A 12,590-nucleotide genomic window follows, 5' to 3' on the forward strand; every position below is an offset into this window, starting at 1 on the left:
AATTATTAATTTTTATACTCTTACGTGATATGATATTTGGGTTAATAATATACTCATCTATTATTTATATTAATAAATATATTTATTTAATGTATGAAAATTGATAATTTATTTTTAAAACGTATTATTCATCGTAATAAATAAATCATTTATATTTAAAAAAAACCACCCTGGGAGTATATAACTTGCAAATTGAACGCGTTGAAAACAAAGAATATTTTAAACGATAAAATGAAAAGTTACAACAATATAGAAGGGTGGAATACTTACAACTGTGAATCCCTCGTTTGTGACCGGTGAAAATGAACTTGGTAAGGTGGTGAATAAAACACTTCTCTTCGAACTCAATCTTCATCGTTGCTTCATTCATCCACAGAGCTTCGAAAAAACTCAAATCTCAACACCTTAATAACCCAAACAAACAACAATAATTTCATTGTTTTATCCCAACGCTAACGCTGTTCCTCTTTCCTCTGCTACTCCCTTCGCTATCCTCACATCCCCATCGAGATTGACCTCAAAATTTTCCACCTTTCACGCACCTCTTTCTCACCCTCCTCGGCGGTCACTGGATAACAACATGGTGCGGGGGCGAAGGAGATTGGCGCGGCAAACAGGACATGTGGCATGAGAAGAGAGCCAAGCATCGATGCAGGGAGGGTGAAAGACATGGTTGCAATGAGGGAGAAGACGGAGGGTGTCGTGAAAAGTGAAATCGTTGAGGCAAATAGCGCATTGAAGGGTTTCTTCTAGTTCTCTTCTGAGGTGGTTGAGGGAAGAGTGAGAGAAGATGGGGAAAGTGCTAAGTATTTCAGGGGGAATGTTACCATGCGAACATGTGCATGTCCTTTCGGTAAGGTGTGACTGAAGACAGCGATGGAGGAAAATTGAAAACACTGCCACCAACAAGAACGCTAAAATGAAGGCTACCACTACCACGATAATGGAAGAGTAATCCCAGAGAGTCGGAGAGGGTAAAGGTTGTGCTGTCTGTGCCTTGCCGTCACCCAAAGAAAACACCGTAAAGAAGAGAATTGGGTAAATGTTGAAGTGTTCGGGGTCAACCATTCTTGGTTTTGGCAAAGGACGCAAGGTTATGGGTGCCTTTTTTTATAAAATAAAAATTATATTTCTGCATATAAAATTAAATTTTTTAAATGAGGTTTTAGGAGAAAGGAATAATATGGATGTATTTAATTAGATAGTTTTTTATTTGAAAATAAACTTTAATTTTTTTTTTATCACATTCTTAACATATCACAAAGCTATGAGGTTTTAAGAGAATAGCAAACTTGATAACGCGTTTAGTTTTTGCGGAAATTTATTGCCTTTGACAGGTGTTTATTTCTGTCAATGCTGACACAAAAAAAAATTGGCTGTCTTGTTGAGATGGTAAGGGATTTCTGCTAATTAGTGACAGAAAACTGAAGGTAAGAAAATGAATATGTACATGTAATGAAGTCGTGGAATGATATAGATAAAAAAACACCGTTTCTTTTTAATTGTGTTATATGGGATATCACATAGAAAAAAATAATAATAAGAGGCTTGTTGATATGGTTGTTTTTAAATAACTGTTAATGCAAAGTAAGTTAACGAATGCCTACATAAATCAAATTGTGTTAAATAATTTTGTATTTTATTAATTATATGATTTAGCCATACATAATGTTAAAATTAACATATTTTATCTATAAATAAAATTGACTTAATCCCATTCTAATAAATCAAGTTTGAATTTTTTTTTAAAAATATATCCTATCAAAATTCTAAATCTAATAATGAAAAGAAAATAAACATATTCCAATGATTCCATATATACCTTAGGTTCACTTATTATTATCGGCTCAGGATAGATAGCAACGTACATTTAAAGCTAGTTTTTTTCATTTGTATAAAATTATATAACATATTAAATGTAAATTAAATAAAAGGTTTAGATTTTATATAAAATTTTTTAAAGTTATACTAGTGTAAGAACATCTTATTTCTATATATATATATATAATTAAAATTAAAATTTTATTTTAATAAAATATTTATTTTAAATAAAATAATTATATTATTAAAATAAAATTTTAATTTTAATTAATAAACAATAGCAATAACACTTAAAAAACTGCACTTGCACTTTATTTATATGATAAAGTTCTAGACGAATGTTAATTATAAGAGTATTTTTAAATTAGTAAATATTAATAATAAAACTAAATTAAAAATAATGTTTTTAATGATAAAAGTTTTATTACATTAAAGAATGATGATAAATTAAAAAATAAGACTCTTAAATTGAAAAAAATATATAAAAAGTTATTAAAATTAAGACATGTCAATTTTATTGACACAGTCACAGTGTATCAAAATTTAAATTAAATTAAAATGAAAATAAAGTAATAAGAGTTGAAATGAAAAAAAATTATAAATAAAAAATAATTTTTAAGAACGCTATTATTCAAAAATCAGAACTCCAATTTATAATATAAGAACAGATTAAAAAGGATTTGTTTTCCATTTAAAGACTGTAAAGAAACCTTAAAAGTAAAGTATTTGGCAACAATATTTTTTATAATATAATTAAAAAAGTTGAAGAATCACAAAATGTTTTTCATTTATAAGAAAAAAAACAACTGGCTTAAAAAGTTGTTCAATTAAGGATCTTAGAATAATGATGCATTTAAAAAACATGACAACAATATTTTTAATATAATTATTTCAGACTATTTTTTTTCTTTCAAGAAAAAATTAATTTATTTTTTAATTTTTTCAAATTAGATGGCTTTTCAATTTAAAGTATATTTAAAAATTAAGAAATAAGTTATTGATATAAAATTCGATCTAGATAAATGTAGCTCATGAATAATTGTTGAATAATGTTATTTAGGAAGAAAGGTCTTACATAAATCATTATGAGTGTTTGATAATGAAATAATAGTCAAAGATTAATATTAAATATTAAATCCATTATTTGTTCAAGTTGGGTGGATGTTTGCTGAAGTTTTCGCCCTCAAGAGTTGAAGAAATCGAATGCTACAAAATACAACTCGACACTTTCTTTTCTGGTAACAACCGTTTTATACTTTTATTAGAGTGTGCAATTGCTCACCGCAGTTCGATTCCAAGGTACAACTCACTCTCTCTCTCTCGACTTTTTTCATTTTTCAATTCCTGTAGTCGTTTGTTTCCCGAGAAAAACGGAACGTCAGTTTTTGCCCTTTTCATTTTAGACGGTGGCTGCGGGCTGTGCTTTCAATTTGACTGTCAAATTTATCACAAGTTTTATCGCCACGTCGTTTTCCTGTTAAGAGGACTCAATTAACAACCAAATACGTTGATTGGTGGCTAATAAGTTTACCGTTTATAGAATGAAATTTCACGTTTGTTATTTGATTAAGAAGTTCGCTTGAATCATGCTTTTGGATTTATCGTTACCTGTCCTGTAAATGGAAATGGCATTGATTCATATGCTTGAACGGGTTTAGTTGTTTATTCTACTTCCAGATTTGACTTTAAATTCTCATGTTTGCATCTCTAACCGTGTAATGAAGTTGCTCTTTATTTTTTGTCAGCATGGATTATGATGTCTAATTCCATTCTTTTGTTAATGTTTTAGTAAGATCTGTGGTTAATTTTTGAAGATTTCCAATTGTGTTTCACAGATTTCGAATAATTTGTTGGAGATCTAAGTTTTGGACTTTCCTTTTATAGTTGCAATATCTATTAGTTGACGGTGATTAGGAGTTTCAGTTTTACTTTGTACGATGAGTATAATAGAATTTTAGGCTCATAAAAAAGTGTATGCATAATGTTGGGTGGAATGGAGTGAATAAGGATGAGATGGAATGGTACGTAGTAAAAGAAATATTACCATACCATTGTTTATATCTTGTGATGAAAATGAAATGGTATACCGTTTTCATTCCATTAAGGAGATTATAATAAATTGATTTCGTCCCATTCCATCTTATGACCCCCAAAGTTTCGAGAAGGAGAGATTGATGGAGTGGAACTGGAATGAAAACTCAACCTTTTATTTGTAATCATTTTTTAATGTTATCTGGCAGTGCATTAAGCTTTATCCTTTCTCTTATTTATAATGCATTTGATATAATTTGCATTGTTCTTCTTGATATGCATTTGCACTTCCTTATTCTATTTAAGTAATTACAAATGTTAGTATGTACCAAAAAGAAAATCTATGATTGCTAGTTGATATGACTGGGTTTCTTTTTGTGTGTGGAATGCTTGGTTTTCTTGTGTATTCTATTTGCTGCTGCATCAAATTCTCACTTGACTTGTATATTTATAATTGCTTTGACATTCTTTAAGTTTTGAATGTTTGTTTCTTCATTGATTTTGCTTGCTCTCTCCTTTATTGTTTCTCTTTCTTTTCTTTCTTTTTTCTTTCATAATTTTTGTTATGGAAGCTCAAGGACTAATACATAAACCTGTTATTTTTCCCAGCTGACCTAGCCACTTGAGGATAGCTCTGCATACCCAAGTAATACTAGCAAAGAGCACTTCCAACTGCCAAAATGAAGTAATACCAGCAGTCTGCTTTTTATTAGTTTGCTTAGTTGAGTTGGGAAAAGAAAATTATTTAAATTGATTGACAGAAAGTTGAATGTTCCAGATTATTTTATATTGTATATCACATTGAGAAACCTGTTCCTCTGAGATGAGCTGACAAATCTTAATATAATCAGTCTTTCCTTTGTTTTCACATTGCAGGGGACGTGTAAAATGGGATGAGGCTAACATTGGAGAAATTGAAGCAAACAAACCCGTGAGGCAAAAAATTACCGAACCTAAGACTCCATATCATCCTATGATTGATGATGACAGTATGTAAAGAAGATCAGTTAAACTACCTATATCCTTGTAAACTTTCTTGCACATATCAGAACAAGTATGCTTGTATAGATGTAGCTTTCCTTAGAAATAATACTAGCAGGAAAAAAGAGATATTTTGCTACCTTGAACTCTAATGATACATTTATTCTTCTTGTAGTAGGTACTAAATTCTAAACCTTCGTTTGTCTTCCACTTGGTTTGGTTTATAAATGTTAAAAAATACAATGGTTTAGTTCAATTCTCTGTTATGGAATTTGATGAAGATCCTTGTTTGCAGTTTTATTCTCCAGCCTGTTTTTCAGCTCTAGATTAGAAGTCACTTTATGTGCTGCTACTTTTAATCTGAATAGCCTGATCTTTTAGGTTCTCCATCAGCCATACGAGGAGATTTTGACAAATGTATTGATGATAAAAACCGCTCAGAAAATGCTGAGCGGAGTGCTTTTGATAATGCGGCTTCTTGTAGCAGAAAAGGAACTATGCAATCTGACGGCTGGACATCATCTGAGGATGAGTCAGAAGAAATGAAACAAGATGATGATGGTAATATTGGATCTTCATTTGACGTTTTTAACTATGATCATTACCTTTTTTATTTTTACTGCAACGATTACTGCTTATGCCTTCTTTTGCTTATTCGTGAGAATTTTGGTGTTGATGATCAATTTGTGATACAAATAATTTAAATTTTTTATTAACATTATTACCTTAATTGGTATAAATTAGGTGCGATAAGGTGGAGGAGTCAACCTATTTAATTTTGACCTGACATTTATTGAGATTCCAGTGTAAAAAAAAGGAATTGGTTTAAATTCGTTATGTAAGAGTAAGACAGCTACAAGAAATGCTTGTGCAGTGAGTTCATCAATATTAAACAAGTAGATTCTGTCTTGGAGTAAGTTAGGTTAGGACAGATCAAGCATCTTTGACCCTCACGGATAACTGAGTGGGCAATTGTTTCTCATTCTCTATTCTTGGGTATACCCATCATGAGTCTGGATTAAATTTTCTCTACCGGTAGATTAGTATTTTATTCTGACCCAAAATTTGTTTTCCTTGGTTGGGAATATTATTTGAATTTTGAGCAGAAAGGAGAGTGAGTTTTAAAGAGCACAGAAGGGTCCACTATGATGAATTCCTCAAAGTCAAAGAGCTGCGACAGAAGGCTTCTCTTCTAGAGGATGGCAGTGACGAGGATAATAAAGCTGGGCTTACCGTGAGGGAGAAGAAGTGACTCATCTTGTCCAACGGGTGCGACATGCAGGAGATAGACACAGAGAAGAAAGATATCTTCCATTCAATGCCTCTAACTAAATGCTTCTGACGTGATCAACAAATAAAACCTACTCTGGTTTTATTTAGTGGGCAGGAATAACAACGATTCTGTATTCGTTGTGTCTTTTGTGTGTAAATATCTTCTACTTTTCCATCCAGTATGTTCATCTGAACTTGGATTACCCATTTAGACTCTAGTAATATGCCAAATGAGATTCATTTGGCAAGCAACAGAACATTCTGATGATAAGATTATTTGTGTGATAATGTCGTAGACGTAACACTCCGAACTTGGCTTCTAAGTAATTTAGGTTGGAATGATGCTTGGATGAAATTGCATTGATTTTGCTTGCTGACGTTTCACCTGTTGTCTTTGGGTGTGACAGCTTGGCACCAATCTGATACTGTGGTAATACAATGTTCCATTGTGGAGTGGGGCCATTATTATAATAAAAACTTTGTATTAATGTAGTGTTATTACCGTATTGAAATATTTAAGTAACGCACATGTGTTGGGGAAACTTTTTTTTAAGTTGCCAAATTATCCACGCATTTAGTTTGGAAATTCTAGCTCAGCGACCGCGGATTAATCCAATAAAAAAAAAGGATAAATAATAAATTGTAGCGTAGGAGAATTTTCAATTTTTTCTGGCCCACGGACATGGATAGAATGGAAGACTTGCATATAAAAGAGCCAAAAGCACATTCAGTGTGTGAAGTGTGACTAGTGAAAGAGAGGGATGGCTTCTAATTGTAACTCCCAAGAAATGGCTTCAATGGCCACAGAAAGCTGCAACCAAATAGCCTCAATATTCTCGAAGCCCACCCACCCATTCCCTCCCCCACTGGACCTCTTGGTAAGCGAGCTCGGCACCGTTGCCTCTCAAAACGGCCGCGTTTTCCTTTACGGCGTGGGCCGTGAGGGCCTCATGCTCAAGGCCCTCTGCATGCGCCTCGCCCATCTGGGCCTCTCATCCCACCTCGTCTTCGACATGACCACTCCCCCCATCGGCGCCGGCGACCTCCTCATCGCCTCCGCCGGTCCCGGCGGTTTCTCCACCGTCGACGCTATATGCGCGGTGGCGCGCTCCCACGGCGGAAGGGTGCTACTCCTGACTGCCCAGCCCGAGACTGGGTCGTGCGTGAAGCACGCAAACGCCGTGGCTTACGTGGCAGCGCAGACTATGGCCGATGATAAGGACGCAGCAGGGGATGTGAAATCTCGGCCGTTGCTTCCGATGGGAAGTGTGTATGAAGGAGCGCTGTTCATTCTGTTTGAGATGGTTGTTTACAAGTTGGGGGAAGCCTTGGGTGAGAGTGCTGAAGCCGTTCGATCTCGCCACACTAATCTTGAATAAAATTATATCAGCCGTTCGATCTTGCTGCGAGATTTCTCATATCATGATCGCTGTGTGTTCTGGTTCTAGGAAAATAATGATATTTACATATATTTTGTAATTTGAAAATACGTACAGAGATTATTATATAAACTTTTGCCAAAAATCATGTGGAGTATGGTGATGGTTATTGTTTAGTTAGAGTATTGTTTAATTTTTAATTAATTATTTAAGATGGCGATCGGGTGTTATATATTTTGTTATTTTATAGTTTAAATATATCGAAGCATTGTTGTATTTTATTATAAACTAACAGTGAATAATAAAGCATCACGTTATTATTGAATAAATACAAAAAATATTAATTTAATAAATAAATAAACTAATATCAAAATCTTGATTTTTTATCTCTCCTTCATGTAAGGCTTGCAAGCTATAGGATTGGTGGCAGTTAGATCTTCATTTCAATAACATTTTTATTACTTAATTGCTATCTTAGTGTTATTTGTTGGCTTTCTCTTAAATTGAAAAAAAATCGTATTTATTACGCAATCAATTTAAAGTATCTTATAATTTTTAATCGTTTAATTTTAGAAAATCATTTATTCAATCTAAAAAAAATTAATCTTTTAAATAATATTTTTGGTCAAACCAGTGCACTATAATTATAACCATAATCCTGATTCACGAGTCTGCAATTCGGTGCGTAATTGCGAGAATAATAGTATGTCTTAAACGCCGCAACTGGATAAACAGAAAAACGAGTTTTTTTTTTTATTATTATTATTAATACGAGTCTCTGGTGTTGACATTAAGAATAAAAGAAGTATTGGCCTAAAACTAACTCAAACAATTAAGATGATTTATACATAATCCAACGCTGAAACAAAGTTTATCTAATACTCATGAGGCACACGTTAAAAAATAAATAAAAAATATTATATTAAAAACATAAATACGACTTAAAATGAAAATAATGTGTGAAAAATGGAAACGAGTTTAGTGCTTGAAGGCGTGGTTGTTTGGTTATTAGTTAGCGTATGTATTGGTAGATGATTAATTGGATGAGGTTTAAGAAAGTATCATGATATTTTGGTTTAAATATGAACAAAACAGGTGGCCAGCCAATAAAGCGAGTATACCATACCGTACCATATCCCATATTCCTATCCATCTCATCTCGTTTCTTTTTACCACTCTCTTCTCTTCAATCTTCCTTTCACCTCACTCCCACACACTAAACACTTTCTCTCCATGGAAATGGAATCCACGCTGCACGTCCCCCAAACCGAAACGACGTCGGTTTGGACCGACGAGAAGCACCTCCACTTCCTCAACACCATGGAAGCCTCCTTCGTCCGCACAATGCTCCACCGCCACACCCCTCTCCGCCTTGATCGCCACCTCCCCGACACCTCCGAATCTACTTTGGACTCCAAACCCATCCGTAGACTCAAGAAACATCCACCCTCAGGTACGCTACCTCTCTCTCTCTCTCTTTTTCTGTTTGTTGGAGTCAGTTACGAAGTTAAGATAATAAGACAGCGTTTGGGGGCGTGCAGCCGTGCACATTTCTGATATTTTTTGTAGTACTATTTGACCGGTCTCACTCAAAGGTGGCGCTGCCGCTCAAGTGAGTACGACAGGTTTTGACGAAACAGCGCGTAAATGGGAGGGGCATCGTGATTCGAGAAAAAAAATAATAGATGGAATGGAATATACCTTTAGATATTTACAGATAAAGTGTTTGATTTATGTTGGGGATCTTCCTTTTGCTTCTTTATTATATTCCTCATCACAATCACAAATATCTACGTACTTTACATTGCTTTCATTCAATTAATTATTATTTTCGTGTGACAGATTCCATGGGTCAAAGGGCTAGAACGGGAAGCAGAAGAACTAGAGGGAGATCATCTCAGCTCCAGAATTCACCACCGGAGCAGGTGAGTTTTTCAAGATTCCGAATCCGAACAACCTTGCATGTCTTTCTTACCGTTCGATCGTGATCGGACGGATGCAAATGAGTCTGCCTCGTCACACAGAATGTGGGGGCTTTAATGCACGTTTTGTTTGCTCTCTCCGTATTTGTTGCCTTTATAGATTTTATTTAATTCACTACTTAACACGACCACCACGATATTTTGGAGTGAGGTGTTTGGAAGGAAAAAAACGGTGCAAACATTGGATAATAATCACACATTATTTATTTTACATTTAAAAAAATAGCTTATAGTAACAAAAAAAAATTTCAATTATTAATTGAATTCATACTATACAATTTTGAATAAATGTTTTTCCTAACCAATCCGAATAAAGCATGTTATCCAAAGATCACTATTAAGTTGCCATGTGTATATAATGCATGTAGGAAGTAACTGGTAATTTGCGTATGATTCCACAGGCCGTCGTACAAATAGAAAGTGAAAGGGAAAGTGCTGCTTGCTTGCGTTGAAGGAGAGGATGATAAAAGAACAGAGAAATAATGTTTAATTAGGGTATGAGAACCTGCCTGCAAAAAAAAATTCATGGATTTTCTTTTCTTTTCTTTTTCCTTTTATTAGAAATTCTTTCACCGTCTCTTTCTCTCTCTCTCTCTCTATCTCTGGTTTTTAGTTTTGTTAGTTTAATTTCTCGACAATTATCATGTATTGCAGCAAAATCTAGTCACTTATTTTCTTTTAACTTTTTTGAGCTCTATCTATGTCTATTCTTTTGGTACTCCGTAATTATACTTGGTTGGTGTTATTATTTAATGGTTTTCACTTTTAGGAAGAAGCTTGCATGTGCGTGCACATCACAATAAGAGCAAGAATTTGGACAAATGTGTTATTTCGACAATAAGATATTAAACACATCAATGTCCGTTATGCATCCACCTAGCTAGCTAATCTTTGCTTGGTATATTATTTTATTTTTGGGCGTTAAATTGTTGCATACAATTTTCTTAGGGATTATGGGGAAGAGATTTTATGCAAGTTCTAGGTGAGATCTTACGAATATTAGAGACAGAAGAGCAGATAAAGTAACAGTTGTGATATTTTGGTAGTTGCATACATGACATGATGGATATTTACAAATGTCAATCAATGTATAGTAGGTTGCAGGAGGAATAGGATAAAATAGAGAGAAAGGGTTGTAATCTTCTGTATGATGAGGTGGTTGGTGGGTTAATCCTTTCAAATCCAAGGTGGGTAGTCCAACGTATGTTACTGTTCTTCTCTTCATTTGGAAAATTCCATGCGACGCTACCCGCCACCAACTCTGCATCATTAATTGCTCCTTCACGTCAAGCCTTTTTCTCCCATTCGGTGATTTTCTATTCTATTTTTTCTTCATTTTTATTTTTTATACATTGGTGTACATCATCTTTATGTCGCTTTTATGCGTTTATTTACTCATTATTATGTCGTATCATGTATTCTTTCTTCTATTTTGTTCGTCTCTCTTTTATCTCTCACTATCGTTTTCCATTTTTATATATCTTACAAAAGTCTGTGTTATTGGAAAAATGGGCGTAATTCAGTTTTTGATGTTTAAAGATCTTGTAGTTTTTTTTCTTAACTTTCTAAATAATTTTTGATAATGTATTTTTTATTAAATATCTCTCTTGTAGTTTTTATCTTTCATTTGATTTTTAAAAATATTTTAATTATTTATTTTGATTCTTCTGAATATTATGACTTTTTCAGTTAATTTTTATAAATATCGTTAATTCTTTCTTAATTTCTCTAAAATAAGAAAATAAAAAAAAGAGATATTTAAAGGGATCAAGTAAACAAATTGTTTAAACAATTTAAAATAATAAAAAATCTTATATTGTTGAGGGATCGTAAAATTAATTACCCTTAAATAATTATTTAAAGTATTTGTAATTTGTGATGGATATGTGCAACATTTTCGTTTGATGTCGGAATTACTCGGTGGTATTTAAAAATAAATATTAATGTATGCTAAAAAATTATTCAAATAAATTGTTGCATTACTGGCGTTGTATATTACCGCCGCTTAATTAGCGGGATTTTATAATAAATTATTAACAATTAAGTTAAATAAAATTTGAAATTAATATGAGATAGTCTTATGTATCATGTAAATTTTAAAATTAATAACACGAGGCTATGTAATAATAATAGTAGTAGATTATAGACTTCAATATTTTAATATTATGTCTTTATCTGTCATCAGAAACAATTTTAATTTAATAGCATATTAAAAAAAGTTAAAAGAATAAAAAATAAACTTAACTAAGTCTTCATCGTCATTGTAGACTAATTCGATTGGTTGTTGATTAGCTTTTACTAAATTTGAAATTATCTATGCTTTTAGGTTAAATGAACTGAACATCTAACGAATTCATTAGTTTTCTGGTTAAATTGGCAAATCTGATCCAAAATCTTAAAATATGGCTTTCACTTGCACCATCATGACCTAGAACTAGAATCAACCAATAGAAATAATATACTATCACCTTTTTATCTTTTTGTTTTTATACTTTTTAAGTAAAATTTGATTTCTATTTATCCATCCTTTGAAAAAAGTTAACATAACATTAATCATTATGTTTTTAAACATATTATTATCTCTACGTAATATTTAAATATCATACACATTTACAAAAATAAAAGAAAAATAGTATTGTAATAGAAGTCATGTTAAAAAGTTTTAAAATTTAATTATAAATCTTAATTATCCATCGTGTTTAAAATAAACAACTAAATAACATATTTACAATCTCAACCATATTTCATAAAAATTCTTTTAAACAACTTTGGAGGAAAGATAATGTCATGTCAACTGGGTACAGTAATGCACTTTCTATCAGTCATGGAATATGTACATGTTTAGTAATTAACTAAGTATTTTTTTTTCTAAATATTAATGAATATTTTAAATAATCTATTTAATAATTTTTATTAAAAAATAAAAATCCATTACTAAACTGATTATAAATTTTAATTAAAATTAATAAAATTACAATTAATATTACATTTTTTTATTTAAGAAAATGCATACTATCTATTGCATTAAATGAATGAACATGGATATATCAAAATTTCTCCCGTGCAAATAATTTAAACTGAATTAAATGCTCGATTAAGATACTAATTCATGGTGAGGGGTTTA

At 32.2% G+C, this 12,590-nt stretch overlaps 4 protein-coding genes across 6 annotated transcripts; 3 read left to right on the forward strand and 1 right to left on the reverse strand.

Annotated features, from left to right (window-relative positions):
• Positions 1-549: 549 nt before the first annotated feature.
• On the reverse strand, positions 550-1,068 carry LOC113871817 (E3 ubiquitin-protein ligase ATL6-like). Its single transcript, XM_027508915.1, has one exon. It carries the CDS (start codon positions 1,066-1,068, stop codon positions 550-552), a length of 519 nt encoding a protein of 172 aa, XP_027364716.1.
• Positions 1,069-2,991: 1,923 nt separating this feature from the next.
• LOC113873039 (protein phosphatase inhibitor 2-like) lies at positions 2,992-6,594 on the forward strand. Of its 3 annotated transcripts, none has more exons than XM_027510994.1 (5): positions 2,992-3,120; positions 4,462-4,537; positions 4,729-4,841; positions 5,215-5,394; positions 5,940-6,594. In XM_027510994.1, the coding sequence occupies exons 2-5, from the start codon at positions 4,533-4,535 to the stop codon at positions 6,083-6,085; spliced, it is 444 nt and encodes a 147-aa protein (XP_027366795.1). In that variant the 5' UTR covers positions 2,992-3,120; positions 4,462-4,532; the 3' UTR covers positions 6,086-6,594. The 3 variants fall into 3 exon arrangements, with proteins under 3 accessions (XP_027366795.1, XP_027366796.1, XP_027366797.1); XM_027510995.1 differs by having other exon boundaries at positions 3,003-3,120; positions 5,275-5,394; positions 5,940-6,294; XM_027510996.1 differs by lacking the exon at positions 2,992-3,120 and adding an exon at positions 3,128-3,273 and having other exon boundaries at positions 4,729-4,878; positions 5,940-6,294.
• Positions 6,595-6,817: 223 nt separating this feature from the next.
• On the forward strand, positions 6,818-7,524 carry LOC113873308 (3-hexulose-6-phosphate isomerase). Its single transcript, XM_027511370.1, has one exon. It carries the CDS (start codon positions 6,867-6,869, stop codon positions 7,482-7,484), a length of 618 nt encoding a protein of 205 aa, XP_027367171.1. The 5' UTR covers positions 6,818-6,866; the 3' UTR covers positions 7,485-7,524.
• Positions 7,525-8,705: 1,181 nt separating this feature from the next.
• On the forward strand, positions 8,706-10,231 carry LOC113873626. The gene is made up of 3 exons (XM_027511828.1): positions 8,706-8,937; positions 9,327-9,409; positions 9,868-10,231. The coding sequence occupies exons 1-3, from the start codon at positions 8,718-8,720 to the stop codon at positions 9,916-9,918; spliced, it is 354 nt and encodes a 117-aa protein (XP_027367629.1). The 5' UTR covers positions 8,706-8,717; the 3' UTR covers positions 9,919-10,231.
• Positions 10,232-12,590: the final 2,359 nt, after the last annotated feature.

The sequence above is a fragment of the Abrus precatorius genome, unplaced genomic scaffold, assembly GCF_003935025.1.
Source record: "Abrus precatorius isolate BTA unplaced genomic scaffold, Abrus_2018 Scaffold7, whole genome shotgun sequence".
NCBI lineage: Eukaryota > Viridiplantae > Streptophyta > Magnoliopsida > Fabales > Fabaceae > Abrus > Abrus precatorius.

What these genes read in the sequence shown, in the direction of transcription:
- LOC113871817 (XM_027508915.1), bottom strand. Translation starts at nt 1,068, where the DNA reads ATGGTTGACCCCGAACACTTCAACATTTACCCAATTCTCTTCTTTACG.
- LOC113873308 (XM_027511370.1), top strand. Translation starts at nt 6,867, where the DNA reads ATGGCTTCTAATTGTAACTCCCAAGAAATGGCTTCAATGGCCACAGAA.
- LOC113873626 (XM_027511828.1), top strand. Translation starts at nt 8,718, where the DNA reads ATGGAAATGGAATCCACGCTGCACGTCCCCCAAACCGAAACGACGTCG. An exon ending in CAAGAAACATCCACCCTCAG is followed by an intron (nt 8,938 to 9,326) that starts GTACGCTACCTC and finishes TTCGTGTGACAG; the next exon opens with ATTCCATGGGTCAAAGGGCT. An exon ending in AGAATTCACCACCGGAGCAG is followed by an intron (nt 9,410 to 9,867) that starts GTGAGTTTTTCA and finishes ATGATTCCACAG; the next exon opens with GCCGTCGTACAAATAGAAAG.
- LOC113873039 (XM_027510994.1), top strand. An exon ending in TCCTATGATTGATGATGACA is followed by an intron (nt 4,842 to 5,214) that starts GTATGTAAAGAA and finishes CTGATCTTTTAG; the next exon opens with GTTCTCCATCAGCCATACGA. An exon ending in AATGAAACAAGATGATGATG is followed by an intron (nt 5,395 to 5,939) that starts GTAATATTGGAT and finishes AATTTTGAGCAG; the next exon opens with AAAGGAGAGTGAGTTTTAAA.